This window comes from Anastrepha obliqua, chromosome 1 (genome assembly GCF_027943255.1).
Source record: "Anastrepha obliqua isolate idAnaObli1 chromosome 1, idAnaObli1_1.0, whole genome shotgun sequence".
In the NCBI taxonomy this organism is placed as follows: domain Eukaryota; kingdom Metazoa; phylum Arthropoda; class Insecta; order Diptera; family Tephritidae; genus Anastrepha; species Anastrepha obliqua.
Window position 1 is genome coordinate 121807034 of NC_072892.1, and position 14580 is coordinate 121821613.

Here is a 14580-nt window from a genome sequence, read left to right on the forward strand (position 1 = left end):
ATTTACTTTTGCTCTCTTGTTTGGATGTCAAAATGATATGAATGTCAATGCACCGAATTGCAAAATTCCATTTAATTTTTGTACTAATTCCACCACCTTCTATGAATTTGCCTTGTGTGTTGCTCTACAAATAGAGGGGTCTACAGTTCAATGCGACCGACGATCGGCAGTTGATTTTTATGAAACGCTTTTTTTCTTGCCGAAATACACCGTGGCTGGCCAAGTGGCGGTTCCTATTAGAGAAAATTACTCAATCATTTGATATTTGATGCTTACATTGTGTTTGAAAGAATGTTGAATTGCAATTCCCCACAATTTTTTTCGAAATTACGGTTAAATTCTAGCTACAAAATTTAATAAAATTAAACAAATTAACAATATTTAGCAAAAAAAAATAGCTTATGTAAAAATATTTTATAAAAACATAGATTGCCAAAAAGACAAAATTTATCAATATACTTTTGTGATTTACTGTTGCCTTAAAAACATAATTTCCAGCTAGGTATTGATAGTAAAAAGATATGCCTATGTATGCATGCGTGTCTTTAATTCTTCCACAGATGGCGCGTGCTGTTTGGTTGTACTACATCGCCAAACTCACTGAACTACTGGATACAGTATTCTTTGTCCTGCGTAAAAAGCAACGACAGATCTCCTTCCTGCATTTGTAAGTCTATCATACAAAATAAGCAAATATTTATTTATTTATTTATTTATTTACTTACATTGTATGATTTTTATGAATATGCTTCAATACTTTCAGGTACCATCACACTTTGATGCCCGTTTGCGCATTCGTTGGAGTTAAATATTTCGCCGGTTAGTTTACCTTTCTAGCTTAGTTCTGATCTACATGGTTTGCTTATCCTTTCACATGTTTTCTGTTTACTTTCATACACTACAATTTTCCAGTCTATGCCTTTGTCTTACAGCGAAAATGTGAAAAAATACATTCTGTCAAAAAAGTATCGGGAATTATTCAATGAAACGCAAAATAATTGTTTAGTCATCAAAATTTATTTTGTCGCCTTCAAAATAGGCTCCATTCGAAGCAATACACATATGCCAACGATTAGTTCAGTCATCCAAAAACGTTTGAAAAGATTTTTCAGCTCCTTCAGCGAATTCACCTTGATGGCCTGCATCGACTTAAAGCGGCGTCCGAGGAGTGGCAATTTAAGTTTTAGGAAAAGAAAATCGTCGCATGAGGCTAAATCCGGTGAATACGGTGGTTATTCGTTGATAGTTATCGAGTTTTTGATCAAAAAAGGATTGACAATATAAGCCTTGTGAGACGATGCGTTACCATGGTGCAAGATGCATGAGTTGTCTTACCACAAATTGGGCCGTTTCCTACGCACATTCTCTCTCAAACGTCGCACAACTTACAAATAATATGCTTTATTTACCATAGAACCGTTTGGAATGAATTCTGAGTGCACAACGCCATGATAACCAAAGAAAACGACTTTGACTGGTTTTTTGGGTTTCGGCTCATGTGGATAACGCCATTTAGCCGCCTGTTGACTGTTGACTGGGTTGCATGTCAAACTCATATACCCACGTCTCATCCCCTGTTATGATGCGCTGGGTAAACGTTAGATCGGAATTCACTTGCTCAAGCATGTCATCAGCCATCTTCTTCCGATGAATTTTCTGAAAGAAATTTAACTCTCTTTGAACGAGTCGAGCAGCCACGCGTTTCATGCTCAATTGATGGTGTAAAATGTTGGGAATTGATTCGTGAGGCACACTAAGGTCACGAGCTACCTCCCTCAAACTTAAATGATGGTTTTCCAGCACCATTTCCTTGACTTTGTCGACGTTTTCATCCGTTGAAGACATTGATGGGCGACCAGATCGGGGCAAATCTTCCACGACTTTCCGGGCCTCTGCAAAAGCCTTACATATCCATAGATTTTCTGCTACGTTTTCAACAATTCGGTACCCGAAATTCCCTTAAAACACAAAATTTAAGACGAATTCCTTGTTCGATATTTTTATCCACAGTGAAAATGGCAGACCACAGCTGCAGATATAATTAAATGCCAAAAACAAGTTGATCAAACTCTGCGACACTATAGAAAACAGTTGTACCAACATTCCAGCAAAAAAATTTAGACATATGTGTAATGCTCGGTTTTTAAATGAACAATTTCCGATATTTTTTGACAGAATGTATACAAAAAAGTAGATATAAACACAGACTTGAACCGTGTAAAAGCAGATTTGGACTTTTAAATCTATAACAGATGCACTTTTTGTTAATTAAAATTCCTTTCTACCTCCTTCTTACAACAGGTGGTCACGGCACGCTGCTCGGCTTTATCAACTCCTTCATTCACATCATTATGTACGCCTATTACCTGCTCTCTGCCATGGGCCCCAAGGTGCAAAAGTATCTGTGGTGGAAGAAGTACATTACCATTCTGCAAATTGTAAGTTGTTTTTGCACTCAATGAAATGACTCGATCGATTAAATTTTCTTGTATACTTACAGATTCAATTCCTCATCATATTCGTGCACACTCTCCAAATTCAATTCCAGCCAACTTGTGATTTCCCGAAACCAATCGCCGCTTTGCTAACCTTCAACGCCGGTCTTTTTACCTACATGTTCAGCTCCTTCTACATCAAGAACTACAAAAAGGAGGCTGCAGCCAAGGAGGCCAACGCTGCCATTAAAAAGGATTGAAATACTTATTTCATCTACTTTTCATCACATTTCTTTACTGTTTGGCACGTTTCCGTGTGCTGATTTTTCATACCGAATACTCAGTGCTATCGAGCAGAGCCATACGAAAGTGGATCCTCATGATTATGATTTGAGTTTGAGTTCTTCAATTGCGGTTAAATTGTTTTGCTCATCAATCAAGGATCCTCCGTACATGGTTTTGTTACGTAATTCGTGTGTAAACTAATTTTAGAGATTTTTTAAAGGGTAGTTAGTGACCGTAATAGCCGCCAGTAGGTTTGTAGATATTTGTACGCTTGTACATATTTAGTTAAGAATTAATTAGATTTAATTATAGCCATAAGTATGAAATCCAATTTCAATTACTTCTTGTAATTGTTTAGGTAATTTGAAAAAATTATTATTGTACGCAAGTACAATAATTAATCGATCGTTGCGCTTTTTTGCCGAGAAGCCCATTCAACTTAATCTGAGTCCAAAAGTCGATTTTTAAAATCAAACGATTTGAAAAGTGCAATTGAACCAAATATTATGTTTTAGTTTGAATATTAAATATTTAATGATTATATATTGATTTGTATGTGTTCCCAACACACACACACCCACACACACACACACCTTATACATACACCCAAATGTACACACGTATATACATATATATATAATATATGTATGTACGTTAATTATGTATGTTAGTTCAACGCAAAAGCCTCTTTTGTTTCCAAACCAAAATAAATAGAAATGTTAAATAAAAGCAATCATGAGGAAATTCCTACTTATAACTTATATTAGTTATATTTATTGGGCATTTTCAATTTATTATGGTTTGCAAGTAAAAGATACTAAATTTAAATTTATAAGCATGAGATAAAGTTCTTTTTGGAATGTTTCACTTTTGATTATAAAAACGAGTGTACAAAAGAAAAATTTGCATAAGTGCGTAGCTTTTTAGTACATTATTTAGGTGCCCATTAAATTTTTTACCCTGTTGTACATAAAAGGATATTCAAAACGAATAAATGTTTTTAAACATAATTAGTGCCAATTTTATTTAAGGGTCTTTCAAACGTGACACCAGATGTCAGTAATGTATAATTCCTAGACGGTTATATTTGACATTTGTCAAGTAGACAGATGCATAATTTGACAGCAAACAACAACGCGTTAAACTTATTGAAACTTATAATGAAAATGGATCGACCATTAAGAACAGCATATCACAAAATTCCTTATGTTTTTGCTGCAAATAATCGTCCGAATGAGTCGACACTTCAACAACAAATTTGTGGTGAACAAATTTCAAGAAACTGGTTCCGTTGAGGAAAATTGTTAATATACAAATTATCAAGTTTTGGTGTTCATGCATCCTTGGGGAAGGATGAAGGCACAATGACATATCATTTTGAGGGAAAGTTGCAAGTTTTTACTGCATACATTTTTAATTGTAAGTATTTGCAAGTGAGAAAAACAGTTGATCGCAAATTACAAATAAACACGAATTAAAATTTTTTGAATTTAGTCAAAATTCTAAAAATAAATAAAAATATGATTAAAATGGAAAATATAAGTAAATATATTTAAAAACTAAGATACCAAACTTTAATCCCCAAAATTGAAAGGCGTTAGTCTTATGCTAACCCAACAGGCAAAATACTTAGGTGTTATCTTAGATCCCAAACTCAGCTGGATGTCCAGCGTAGAGTACAGGGTAAAGAAAGCGAATATAGCACTTTACACGTATAAGATAATGTTGGGTACAAAATGGGGTCTCCAACCAAAACTATCCAATTGGTCCTACACAGCCTTTGTAAGGTCAATACTAACATATCCGATACTAGTCTGGTGGCCCGCAATAGCAAAGAAATACAACCAAACCAAGCTGAACAAGATACAAAGAACGGCGTGTATCTTAACCATAGGAGCGCTTAGCTCCAGTTCTACTGAAGCGCTCAATGTACTAACTCATTTATTACCATTAGATTTTCATAGAAAACAATCGCTACTTGCAGCGCGGTGAGACTCAGAGACATAGGAAGCTGGACAACAAAATCGTACAGTTACAGCAAGATCCTACTACAGGGACGCTGTTCAAAAACAAATCAGACTACACAGTCTCCGACCTTAAAAAAAAAAAAATAAATAATTGGCGCGTAGACTTCTGTTAGGTGTTTGGCCGAGCTCCTCCTCCTATTTGTGGTGTGGGTCTTGGTGTTGTTCCACAAATGGAGGGACCTACAGTTTCAAGCCGACTCCGAACGGCAGATATTTTTATGAGGAGCTTTTTCATGGCAGAAATACACTCGGAGGTTTGCCATTGCCTGCCGAGGGGCGACCGCTATTAGAAAAATGTTTTTATTAATTTTGCTTTCACCGAGATTCGAACCAACGACCTCTCAGTGAATCCCGAATGGTGATCACGCACCAACCCATTCGGCTACGCGACCTTAACTTCAAGAAAGATTTTACGGTACGTTTTCCACTGAGAACCAAATGGGGCAAAGGGAAGGTAATTGGAAGATACGATATTAAAATCTACACTGACGGTTCTAAGATGAGCCAGCTCCCATGGCTTCCATTCAGAGCCGATCAACCCATTTCAGTCAATTCCACTTCCTGACTATGCCAGCGTGTTCCAGGCAGATATATTTACTAACGCTCAGAGAAGCATGCAAATCACTAAAACTCTACAAGGAAGTTGGTGCAAGAGTAAATATCTTTTCAGACAGTCAAGCAGTTATCAAGGGCTTAGACTTCAACTCCATTTCATCCAAACTAGTCTTACAGTGTAGAAAGGAAATAGAATTGCTTAGTCATTGACTTGAAATTACTCGGATATGGGTTCCCGGTCATAAGCACATAAGGGGTAAAGAGATAGCGGATGAGCTAGCAAGAAAATGTTCGACACTAGACTTACCAGAGGCGGTGACAGTCGCTCAATAAAAGCATCCATTGCTTCACACGATCATACTTTAGCCGAAAGAAGGTGGAATCAATTAACTACATGTACTACAACAAAAAAACACATGGCTGTCGAACAAAACCCAAAGGACGAATTACCTTTAGGATGCTCTCACGCATCACTGCAACCCTTGCAGGCCATTGGAAGGTAGGTTTCATAGTTGGTAACCAACAGGCCATCTGTAAGAGCACCTATCGGCTGAGTTATCCACAATACTGGGACTCCTCTTTACCCTGTTCCACAGTATGAGTTCTAGAAGAACTCCAGCTCATTTTCTCAAACTCCTCTTGTGGCCAGTTCTGAACCATGAAGAAAAGTTTACCAATGCTTTAAACAGAGAGAGTGAGAGTGACACCCCCGATTCAAGCTTTTGCTCAAATTGCAAAACAAAAGTGCCAAAGACCTCTTTGTAGGGCGTAATGCCAACATTCTTCTTTTTAATTGGCGCGATAACCGCTTACGCGATTTTGGCCGTTCCATCGTCTGCGATATTCGCCGCTGCCAACGTGCAAAGGTCCAAAAATCTTGCGCAGAATCTTTCTCTCGATCACTCCAAGCGTCGCTTCATCGGATGTTGTCATCGTCTAATCTTCTGCGCCATACGTTAGGACGGGCATGATGAGAGAGCTTTACTGCTCAGTTGCCTACTTAGCCCAAAGTGGCACTTGTTGGCAAGAGAGATTATACGTTGTATTTCAAGGCTGACATTGTTATCTGTGTTAATGCCAGACTCAAACTCCCTTTCAATCTCATCTGCAGAAGCTGTCAAGTAGAAGGCGTGAAGGAAAGTCTTTTCCATTACATTTCATTCCAGGGCAAGATAGGGCACGACTTCGCTCTTTCTGTAAGCCTTTCGTGCAGCAAATTAATGAGATCTCAGACATCGTGATAAAGAATTTGCTGCTATACCTTAGGCCAAAAAAAAACAGGGCATCATCACACGAGAAGAGTGGTAGCTAATAAGGATTATTTTAGTAGAGATACTCAACCACTTCAATTCAACAACAACAAATATATTTTAGATAAAATTTGTACAGTTTATTTTAAGTCATATAACTATTTGCCAGATTTGGTTCTCAGCGACTACTGGCTGCTCGCAGTCCAAAAAAATGCTCGCCAGTAAGAAATTTCGCTCGATTGAAGAGGTTATCGCTAAAACTGAGGCCCATTTAGAGCCAATAAATAAATCGTTCTACAAAAATAGTATTGAAATGAAAGAGCGGAGCTGGAATGATTGAGAGAAATTCCGTTGATGAATAAAGCTAATTTTGAAGAAAAAAAAACGTGTTTTCTTTGCTAGGGCCGGGACTTTTCAGCCCATATATTATCAAAAAGAAATCGGCCAATAATATAGAGGTATGTATGTACTTCTCAACCACAGCCTCCAGTCATCATTGTTCCACTTTCCGAAGTACAAATCAAAAGCATTGAAGGTATCTTTTGTGTTTTATGCTTGTATTTCTGGGTTAATAACTAATTTGATAATATACGTGAAGGGTTTTCCAATAACAGGTGTTATTTAAATGTATAAAAGGCTATCGAGAGATGAGTAACGATTTTTGGTATTGATGGTATTGATCTGGATAATGCTTATTTTCAACAAGACGGCGTTACGTGCCACACAAGCAACGAAACCATTGATGTTTTACGGGAAAAGTTTCCGGACCGTGTCATCTCTGGAAGAGGTGATCACAATTGGCCACCGAAATCTTGTGATTTAACACCTTGTGACTTTTTTCTTCGAGACCACGTGAAAGAGAAGGTCTACACCAACAGCCCAGGGTCGATTCAAGACCTCAAAGGGGGAATTCGTGAGGCTATCGAGGACATAGGGCAGCAACTTGGCAATTCGGTTATGGAATATTTTATGAAAAGGTTATTGTCCTGTAAGCGTGGTCGTGGTGGTTATATGCCTGATGCTATTTTTCAGTATTAACGGCATACCTTCCTCTTTATAATGAAATAATCATCCGATCATTTATATTAAAAATAGCATTTTTCTTTGAATATCAAAATAACACCTCTATTTGGAAAACCCCATATACCGTTATTTTGCATTTTTTTGCTTTATGTTTTTTTTTTTTAATTTAATACGAATTAGCTCAGCTGAAAACAATAAACTTTATACGATTTTTCCCGCCAACAACTTAATCAACTGTTCGTAAAACTTGCAAATTCCTATTGGCCTTGCGTTCATGTACTTTTTTTTGACATTTTTCTCTTTGAGAGCGAATGCTCGAAAATTAACTTACTGGATAATTTTTACATGAACAGAATTATTCATGAATCGACTGCTTGGCGAATTTTGCCTGTAAACGTTGGATATGTTATTTTTCACATATAATTTTTAAGAGCCGTCTTTAAAAAAAATTTTACATGTTTTATTTTGAAACAATATTTAGGCGTGTCTTTTGAAATACCCTTGATTTGTATTACAATAAAATATTGGAACTTCCTAAAAAAATATTAAATGAATAAATGAATAAAACGTGGTCCTTAAAATGCTTACGTGGATCATTAATATTTTCGAAAATAGATTTGGAGGATTTTTCAATTATTTTTATTTAATATTTATTTTCATTAGTTATAAATATTAAATAAAAATAATTGAAAAATCCTCCAAATCTTTTTTCGAAAATATTAATGATCCACGTAAGCATTTTAAGGACCACGTTTTATGAACATACAACTCTAATGTTTTTTCCATACTCAAATATATATTATAGAAAATGCAGTCAACAAAGTGACTGCAGATAGAGAGCCTATCGAAAGATAATAATTTGTGATAATGGCGTCGTATGCCAATCATATTCGACACTTATGAACTGGACAGCTGCAGTATATAGTACGAACAGACGGTAAAAAAAAAAAGATTTTCATCACTCAAAATTATTTTTTCCATTCGGTAAAAAATTTATTCGTAAACAAAATTGGATGATTAATTTTGCGCCACCTTACATATGTATGTACTGCTGCTGCTAAGTAAGGTAGGTGTGGCAAATAAACTGCCGCTATAGTCTAATTTTAGCCAACACCCAGGCGACCAAGATGCGCACCAGGATATTAACTTCTGATACATTTTTAAAAGGAGTTCTCTCTAACTTAAGCCAAATTTATCAGATGTTCTGTAATTAATAGCTTTGCAAACTTGTCATTGTTTGGTGAGTTCTGCTATGTCGAATTTAGTGGAGCCAAGACTCGATCTGAAATTTTATGTTTCTAACAAAATATCACTTGTACATAGAAACGTTGACAGTCTCAACGGTTGCCTACGGTTACTTGAAGAGCACTAGCACACGACTGATACAAATAGTTCTCCTTTTTTTGCTTCATTGAAATTACTATTATTTTTAAATTTATTACATTTACTTTTAGAATTTTGATAAAAAAAGGGTATAATGTATTTTTAAAAAATAACCCGAGCCCTTCCTTAACATAAATAGAACAACACACCAGCAAGGGATAGCTTAGAAGTGAAAAGATATAACCTGACAGCAAATTATGGGGCTAAGCCAGCCTAAGTAATTATTGTCAGAATGCAATCAAAAGCGATTTAAGTATCTCAAAAACCTCCGTAAGGACAATCTTACAGATCACTGCAGTTTCGCAGCCATCTGCACAGGCTCTGGATATCGTCTATTGGTTCCCGTTGTTTTTACGACCAATCACCCACAAACTTAATATTATACATCTTCTTCTCGAATGCGATGCTATAGCGAGGAGAAGTAGACATCTCGGCCTGGTACGGCCCAAAAAAATGCCGTTCAGTCCAACACTGCTCCATCATAGATTTACCGAACAAACTGGCTGGGATGTGGTATTGTGATGAGTAGAAGGCGCAAAAGACCTTTAGGGCGAAGTGCCAACCTGTGGTTATTCCAATTCTAATTCTTAGCAAAATTATAAAAATTTTCAATTCTATATTGCAGGAAATATATATTTTTAGATAACTTATCTTTAAACAAGTTTCAAGAGCAGCAAGAAGCAGGTAACAAACTTGAAAGACGAATTCACAATATCCCTTCAAAATTCCTAATAAAACTGATATTTATTGATACCAATAAAATAAAGAACCCTACATACAGCCGTTGAAAAATACTCAAGAACAATACCCAGCTCTCTGCATTTCATTAAGTGATTTTGTTATCACTTAAATGGTTTGCATACAAGGTTTTATTTAATACATTTAAAATGCTTTCAATCTGTATTAGTATTTTTATCTAGGAAAAACAGACATTTTTTTCTTCATGTACAAAAGTTAATAAAATTGGAGAATTCTTCAAGAAAAATACTTAAGATCAAAGCAAAATAATAGTTAAACCCTAGAAATGCACGACAAAGGGAAAAATATGCATTAATATTTTGTTGAAAATGCTGCACAGCGACTTTGCATTGACATTAGTAAACCTCTACAACTTTCAACAGGAATGGACTCTCATACTGCCTAGGAGTTTTATTTGATCCAAATTTGCGATATTCTGCGTGTTGAGTCCGATGAATATCAATAGCAATAGTCCTGGGATCTTGTTTGGCAATCTAACGATCATCCTATCAATCTGACTAACAGTATTTCGCGCTTTTTTTCTGGAAATGTTTTCTGCTTTTTAATATACAGAAAAATATTTCAAAGCATTAAAAACTATTGTTTTTGAAACATTTAATTTAGTTGAAATATCACTGCAGCTAAATCCGATATTTTCAAACTCTATGATTGCTTTTGGAAGAACTCAATTTTTGTGTTTCGACATTATTGAATAATTTCAACTAAACTAAAGTGTCTTGGAATACTCCAGATAATTAATTTTTTACTTACTTACTAGTTCCAACATATAACAGAATAGCAAAATTTTGGACGAAGACCGAAACGTTCCAAGTATATTTCTCAAAAAAACTAAAAACGTAAAAAATCAATGCGAACCCTTTAAGAGAAATAGATAAATGAACGCATTTCAATGAATGTGATTACAGCAAATACGAGTATATTCAAGCGCAAAAGGTACCGTTACGATACCGTACTCGATAAAACATGAGCACATATGTATGGTTGCCAACTCATCGTTCTGAAGAATTTTTCGACGGTTGTACCGATTGCTTATTCTATCAATACAAAAGAAACATATGAGAGCAAGGAAAAGATGCTGAAATACGTGAAATATGGCGATCATGATTGGAAGGTATGTGCCAATCTTAAGATCATCGGATTGTTCTTTGGCTTACACAGGCTTATCAAGTGTTGTTGCTCCCTTTGTTTATGAGATGAACGGGCGCGTAAGCTGCGTCCATGGAAATACGTAAGCAAATAAATTCTTTTCTTTTAGTGGCAATAGTAAAACATTTGTATATGATATTAAATTATAAGAGATCCATGGGAAGCTTTTGCAGTTTGATGTCCCTTCAATATTTTGGTGCACATATCTATACGAACTTCTTTTCATTTGCAGCGTTCATTTTTGTTTACTCTCACATTTGCCATCTCTCTTCTTCTTCGTAAAAATAATCGATACAACTTGGTCGGACACAGAAAAGTTATCGAAATAATCGAGATCATTAGGTTAATGCCATGATGGAAAGAATAATGAGATGGCACCTACCGGTGTACCGTTACTTTGTTCTCAGCGGATTTGATAATGAGTGACGTCATATTAGCACAATTGGTGACCAGTATGACCAGATTATCATTTTCGTAACTTGATTTAGTATTTTTTTTTTTTTGTATTTAGTTTCGGAGTTTTAGTTTTTTCTTCGTGACATTTTTCTAGCCTCCTCGTCTTATTAAAATGTAATGTTTTTAAATTTGTAAAATATACTTTTTTTTAATGAGTTCAATAATAAACTCAATTGTATTTACAATAATTTCACTTTTTTAACATCTCGTCACATTGCACGCGATTACGGTTATTGTTGATGTTTTTCTCCGTCCAGCAGTCAAGTCTCTCTCTCACTACCACAGTGTGGCCTAAACGTCCAATGTCCAGTGTGTGGATAGAAAAACGCACTAAAATGCCCATTTAAAGAAAATAAAATACCAAGTTTTCATTGAATTACTTAAAGAACTTTGTATGCGTAACAAATTGTCTTTAAAATATGCGTTTGTTTTTTAAATGTGTTGTGGTTATGTACCATTTTATTTATGAGGTTTTTGTTAAGAGAAACTCTTTTGTTAACAGAATGACCTTTTTCCTATATTTGAGGTACAGAGGTATTCTTTTTGTAAAAATGCCGTTATGGTTACTTCAGAATTTTCTGGTAGGTTTTTGCTTACTTTTACTATGAATACATCTTTTGATGCCCTATGCCGCACTAAGGATTGGGGATGGGAAAAAACGATTACACCTCTATGGTTTTAATTCGCATTCAGTAAATTCTAACGTTTTTTAAAATGTGTGAAAGGTTTTCAAGGTTAAGAAGAGGGGAGAGAAGAAGATTTAATGTTCTTGCGTAACCTTAAAAGGAGCAAAAAATTTAATTTGCCTTAAAAATATCAAAATTTATACGAACCAACAAAATTTCATTAGCACTAAAATTTTCTCCGAGTGAGTGTTTTTTAACATTCTTTTGTTTAACAATACAGCTTTTTTAACTTACAGTTTCGATAGCTTTAAATTTATAAAAAGAAACAAACACCAAACTTAAAAATTTTGCTTTTTGGGTATAAAAAAGCACTAAATTTATTGCGAAGAGCAAATGGTAACACTGCACAACTTCGCTAATGTGGCGTCACGCACTTTCTGATGGACGCAATCTTGTTCCTATCATTCTTCAGGTTACTATATATTCTATGAGGGTATATTCTCACGGCACGTAATTTGCTCTTTAAGTAATCCGGGAATCACCTTGTTTCTACGGCTGTAATTCCTTTTCGCAACTTTTCTTCCTGTTCTTGTTCTTTTGCTTAGGAAGAAATGAATAATACAATCTTCACTACAAAATAAATAGTTTTAACAATTCTTTAATAAGCTAACAATAGTAATAGGCCATGGCACGATGTAGAGAATAAAGCAGTCTTCCGACAATTGCTATTTTATTTTTGGCGAATGTGGCAATTGAATGACATTAGTACGGAAAATAGTAAATCTTTGTGAGCACATGTTTGCACGTATTTGTGTACGATATATTCCATAATTTTGGCTTTTCACTCAATTTCATTTATTCTTCCTCTTATGTTTGTGTGTTTATTTTCTGTATTGACGTCACAACCCTTGGGAGGAGGAATCTTGTATAATATTCATGTACCGTTGTAACGCTGGCGAACACGAAATAAGCTTCTACTGTTTGGTGTGGGATGGTTATAGTGAGCTCGTTGCAGAGTTGCATTGTGCATTATTTTTCTTTATCATTGCTAGTCCCGAAAAGCTTAAAATTGGATAAGCGAATGTACAATATTATTTGCACTAGAAACGTTATAATTAAGGTTGTAACACTATTGGAACTTCAAAAATGTTTTCCTCTATAATATTTTTGAGATTCATTTTTTGATCTTCAATAATTCCTGTTTATGGTAGCACTAAGTTTTACGTAGGCTTGGCCTACGTTGTGCAGAAGGCAAAGGTCTGGTCAGCATCAAACCTTTAATTGGAACACTGTGCCGAAGGGGCAGCCACAAATTTTCGAGAGCTAATATCGAGGTGGAGTAAATTTTACAAAAATAACATCCACAATCGCGTCAGCCTTTTTTATGTTATAGTTATAATAATGATTTTTGCGTGCGTAGTGCTGCAATAATCTTTTGCACCCTTTTTCTAATTTCGGCTAAACTTTCCATTACTACCACGATATATTTGAATGGGGGGCTGAGGGGAGAAGGCGTGGCACCACCCACAACGCCCATTAGAAAGAGCAAGGTCACACCATTATAACTATGAAAGTCCCAATAGGTTCCCTATAGAACCCCCAGGAAAAGTTTAAAAATTAAATTTCTTACGACCGTATTTGCATCTTGTCCTGAAATACAGTTGAAGAGAGGTGTATACAGCAATCGTCAACCCAGCAAGCATTTAACTTAGGTTTTATAATTCATACCACTTAGGGGCCGTTCAAGTATTACGTAAGCACTATGCGGGGGTGGGGGGGTCTTTGTTTTGCTTATTTTGGATGACATGGGGGGTAGGGGAGTCTACATGATGATTACGTCATCGGTAGTTATTTACTTTTTTACACGAATGGCAACCCTCACATTGTCTATGCTTGAAAACGAAACGCATTTTCGGGGATTCCCGCAAATATACACGCATACGATTAGGCACTCGCTTTAGGGTACGTTTATAGTGAGCCAGGTTGTCGACACTGCAGTATACTGCAGTACACGTACTGGTAGCCGTACATAATGAGCCAGGTGAATCTGGCTGTTGTGACAACAAATTTTTTTTTATTTGGACTTTTCGTTTTTTATAATCGGGTGATATAGCCAAAAATTTTGACTGGGTCCGATAATAATAGAGTCTCCGAGAAACCGGTAATACGTTAAATCAAGAAATCAAGCTGGCGACCGAGCCAGACTATCGAATCCGGGATTGCAGGCCCTAGGCGCGATGAAATGATTTCTTTATTCGGAACAGACAGACACCCTAGACACCCAAGATGATAAAGCTCGAGTCCCTATTGGCGTAACTGCGGCAAATAAGCAATCACCTCTTCTAATGCACATGGAATATAGAATCAAATTATCTGACCACGATTGGGTAATCGCTGAGCGTCATAAATTAATACCATCTGTTTATGCTGTTATCAAAATCACTTCCAGTATGCTAGGACAACCGGAAGCCGTTGGATATTCTGGACCAACATACATCGCTATTCGAAGTGAAAAGCATAGTTCATCTACTGCTAATACTCTTGCTCAGGATTTCGAGACGCTTCTCGAACTTGAAGAGTTTCGACCTTTAGCTAAAACTGACCATGGACTAGTAAAACCAGTGGTAATCATGAC

The 14580-nt window shown here is 36.0% G+C and overlaps 1 protein-coding gene and 1 long non-coding RNA gene across 5 annotated transcripts in view; one reads left to right on the forward strand and one right to left on the reverse strand.

Moving 5' to 3' along the window:
* Positions 1 to 3730, forward strand: part of LOC129235924 (elongation of very long chain fatty acids protein AAEL008004) — a 69888-nt gene extending 66158 nt beyond the window's left edge. For all 4 annotated transcript variants that reach the window (XM_054870006.1, XM_054870009.1, XM_054870008.1 and 1 more), the window contains exons 4-7: positions 561 to 667; positions 764 to 819; positions 2302 to 2438; positions 2501 to 3730. In XM_054870006.1, coding sequence (XP_054725981.1) covers positions 561 to 667; positions 764 to 819; positions 2302 to 2438; positions 2501 to 2695 — 495 coding nt within the window. In that variant the 3' untranslated portion in view covers positions 2696 to 3730. The remainder of the gene's footprint in view (positions 1 to 560; positions 668 to 763; positions 820 to 2301; positions 2439 to 2500) is intronic.
* On the reverse strand, positions 585 to 10580 carry LOC129235925 (uncharacterized). The gene is made up of 5 exons (XR_008581612.1): positions 10468 to 10580; positions 2769 to 2917; positions 2499 to 2675; positions 726 to 2402; positions 585 to 673 (listed from the first exon to the last, which is right to left on the reverse strand). It is a non-coding gene; the product is annotated as an uncharacterized LOC129235925 (long non-coding RNA).
* Between the last annotated feature and the right edge of the window lie 4000 nt (positions 10581 to 14580).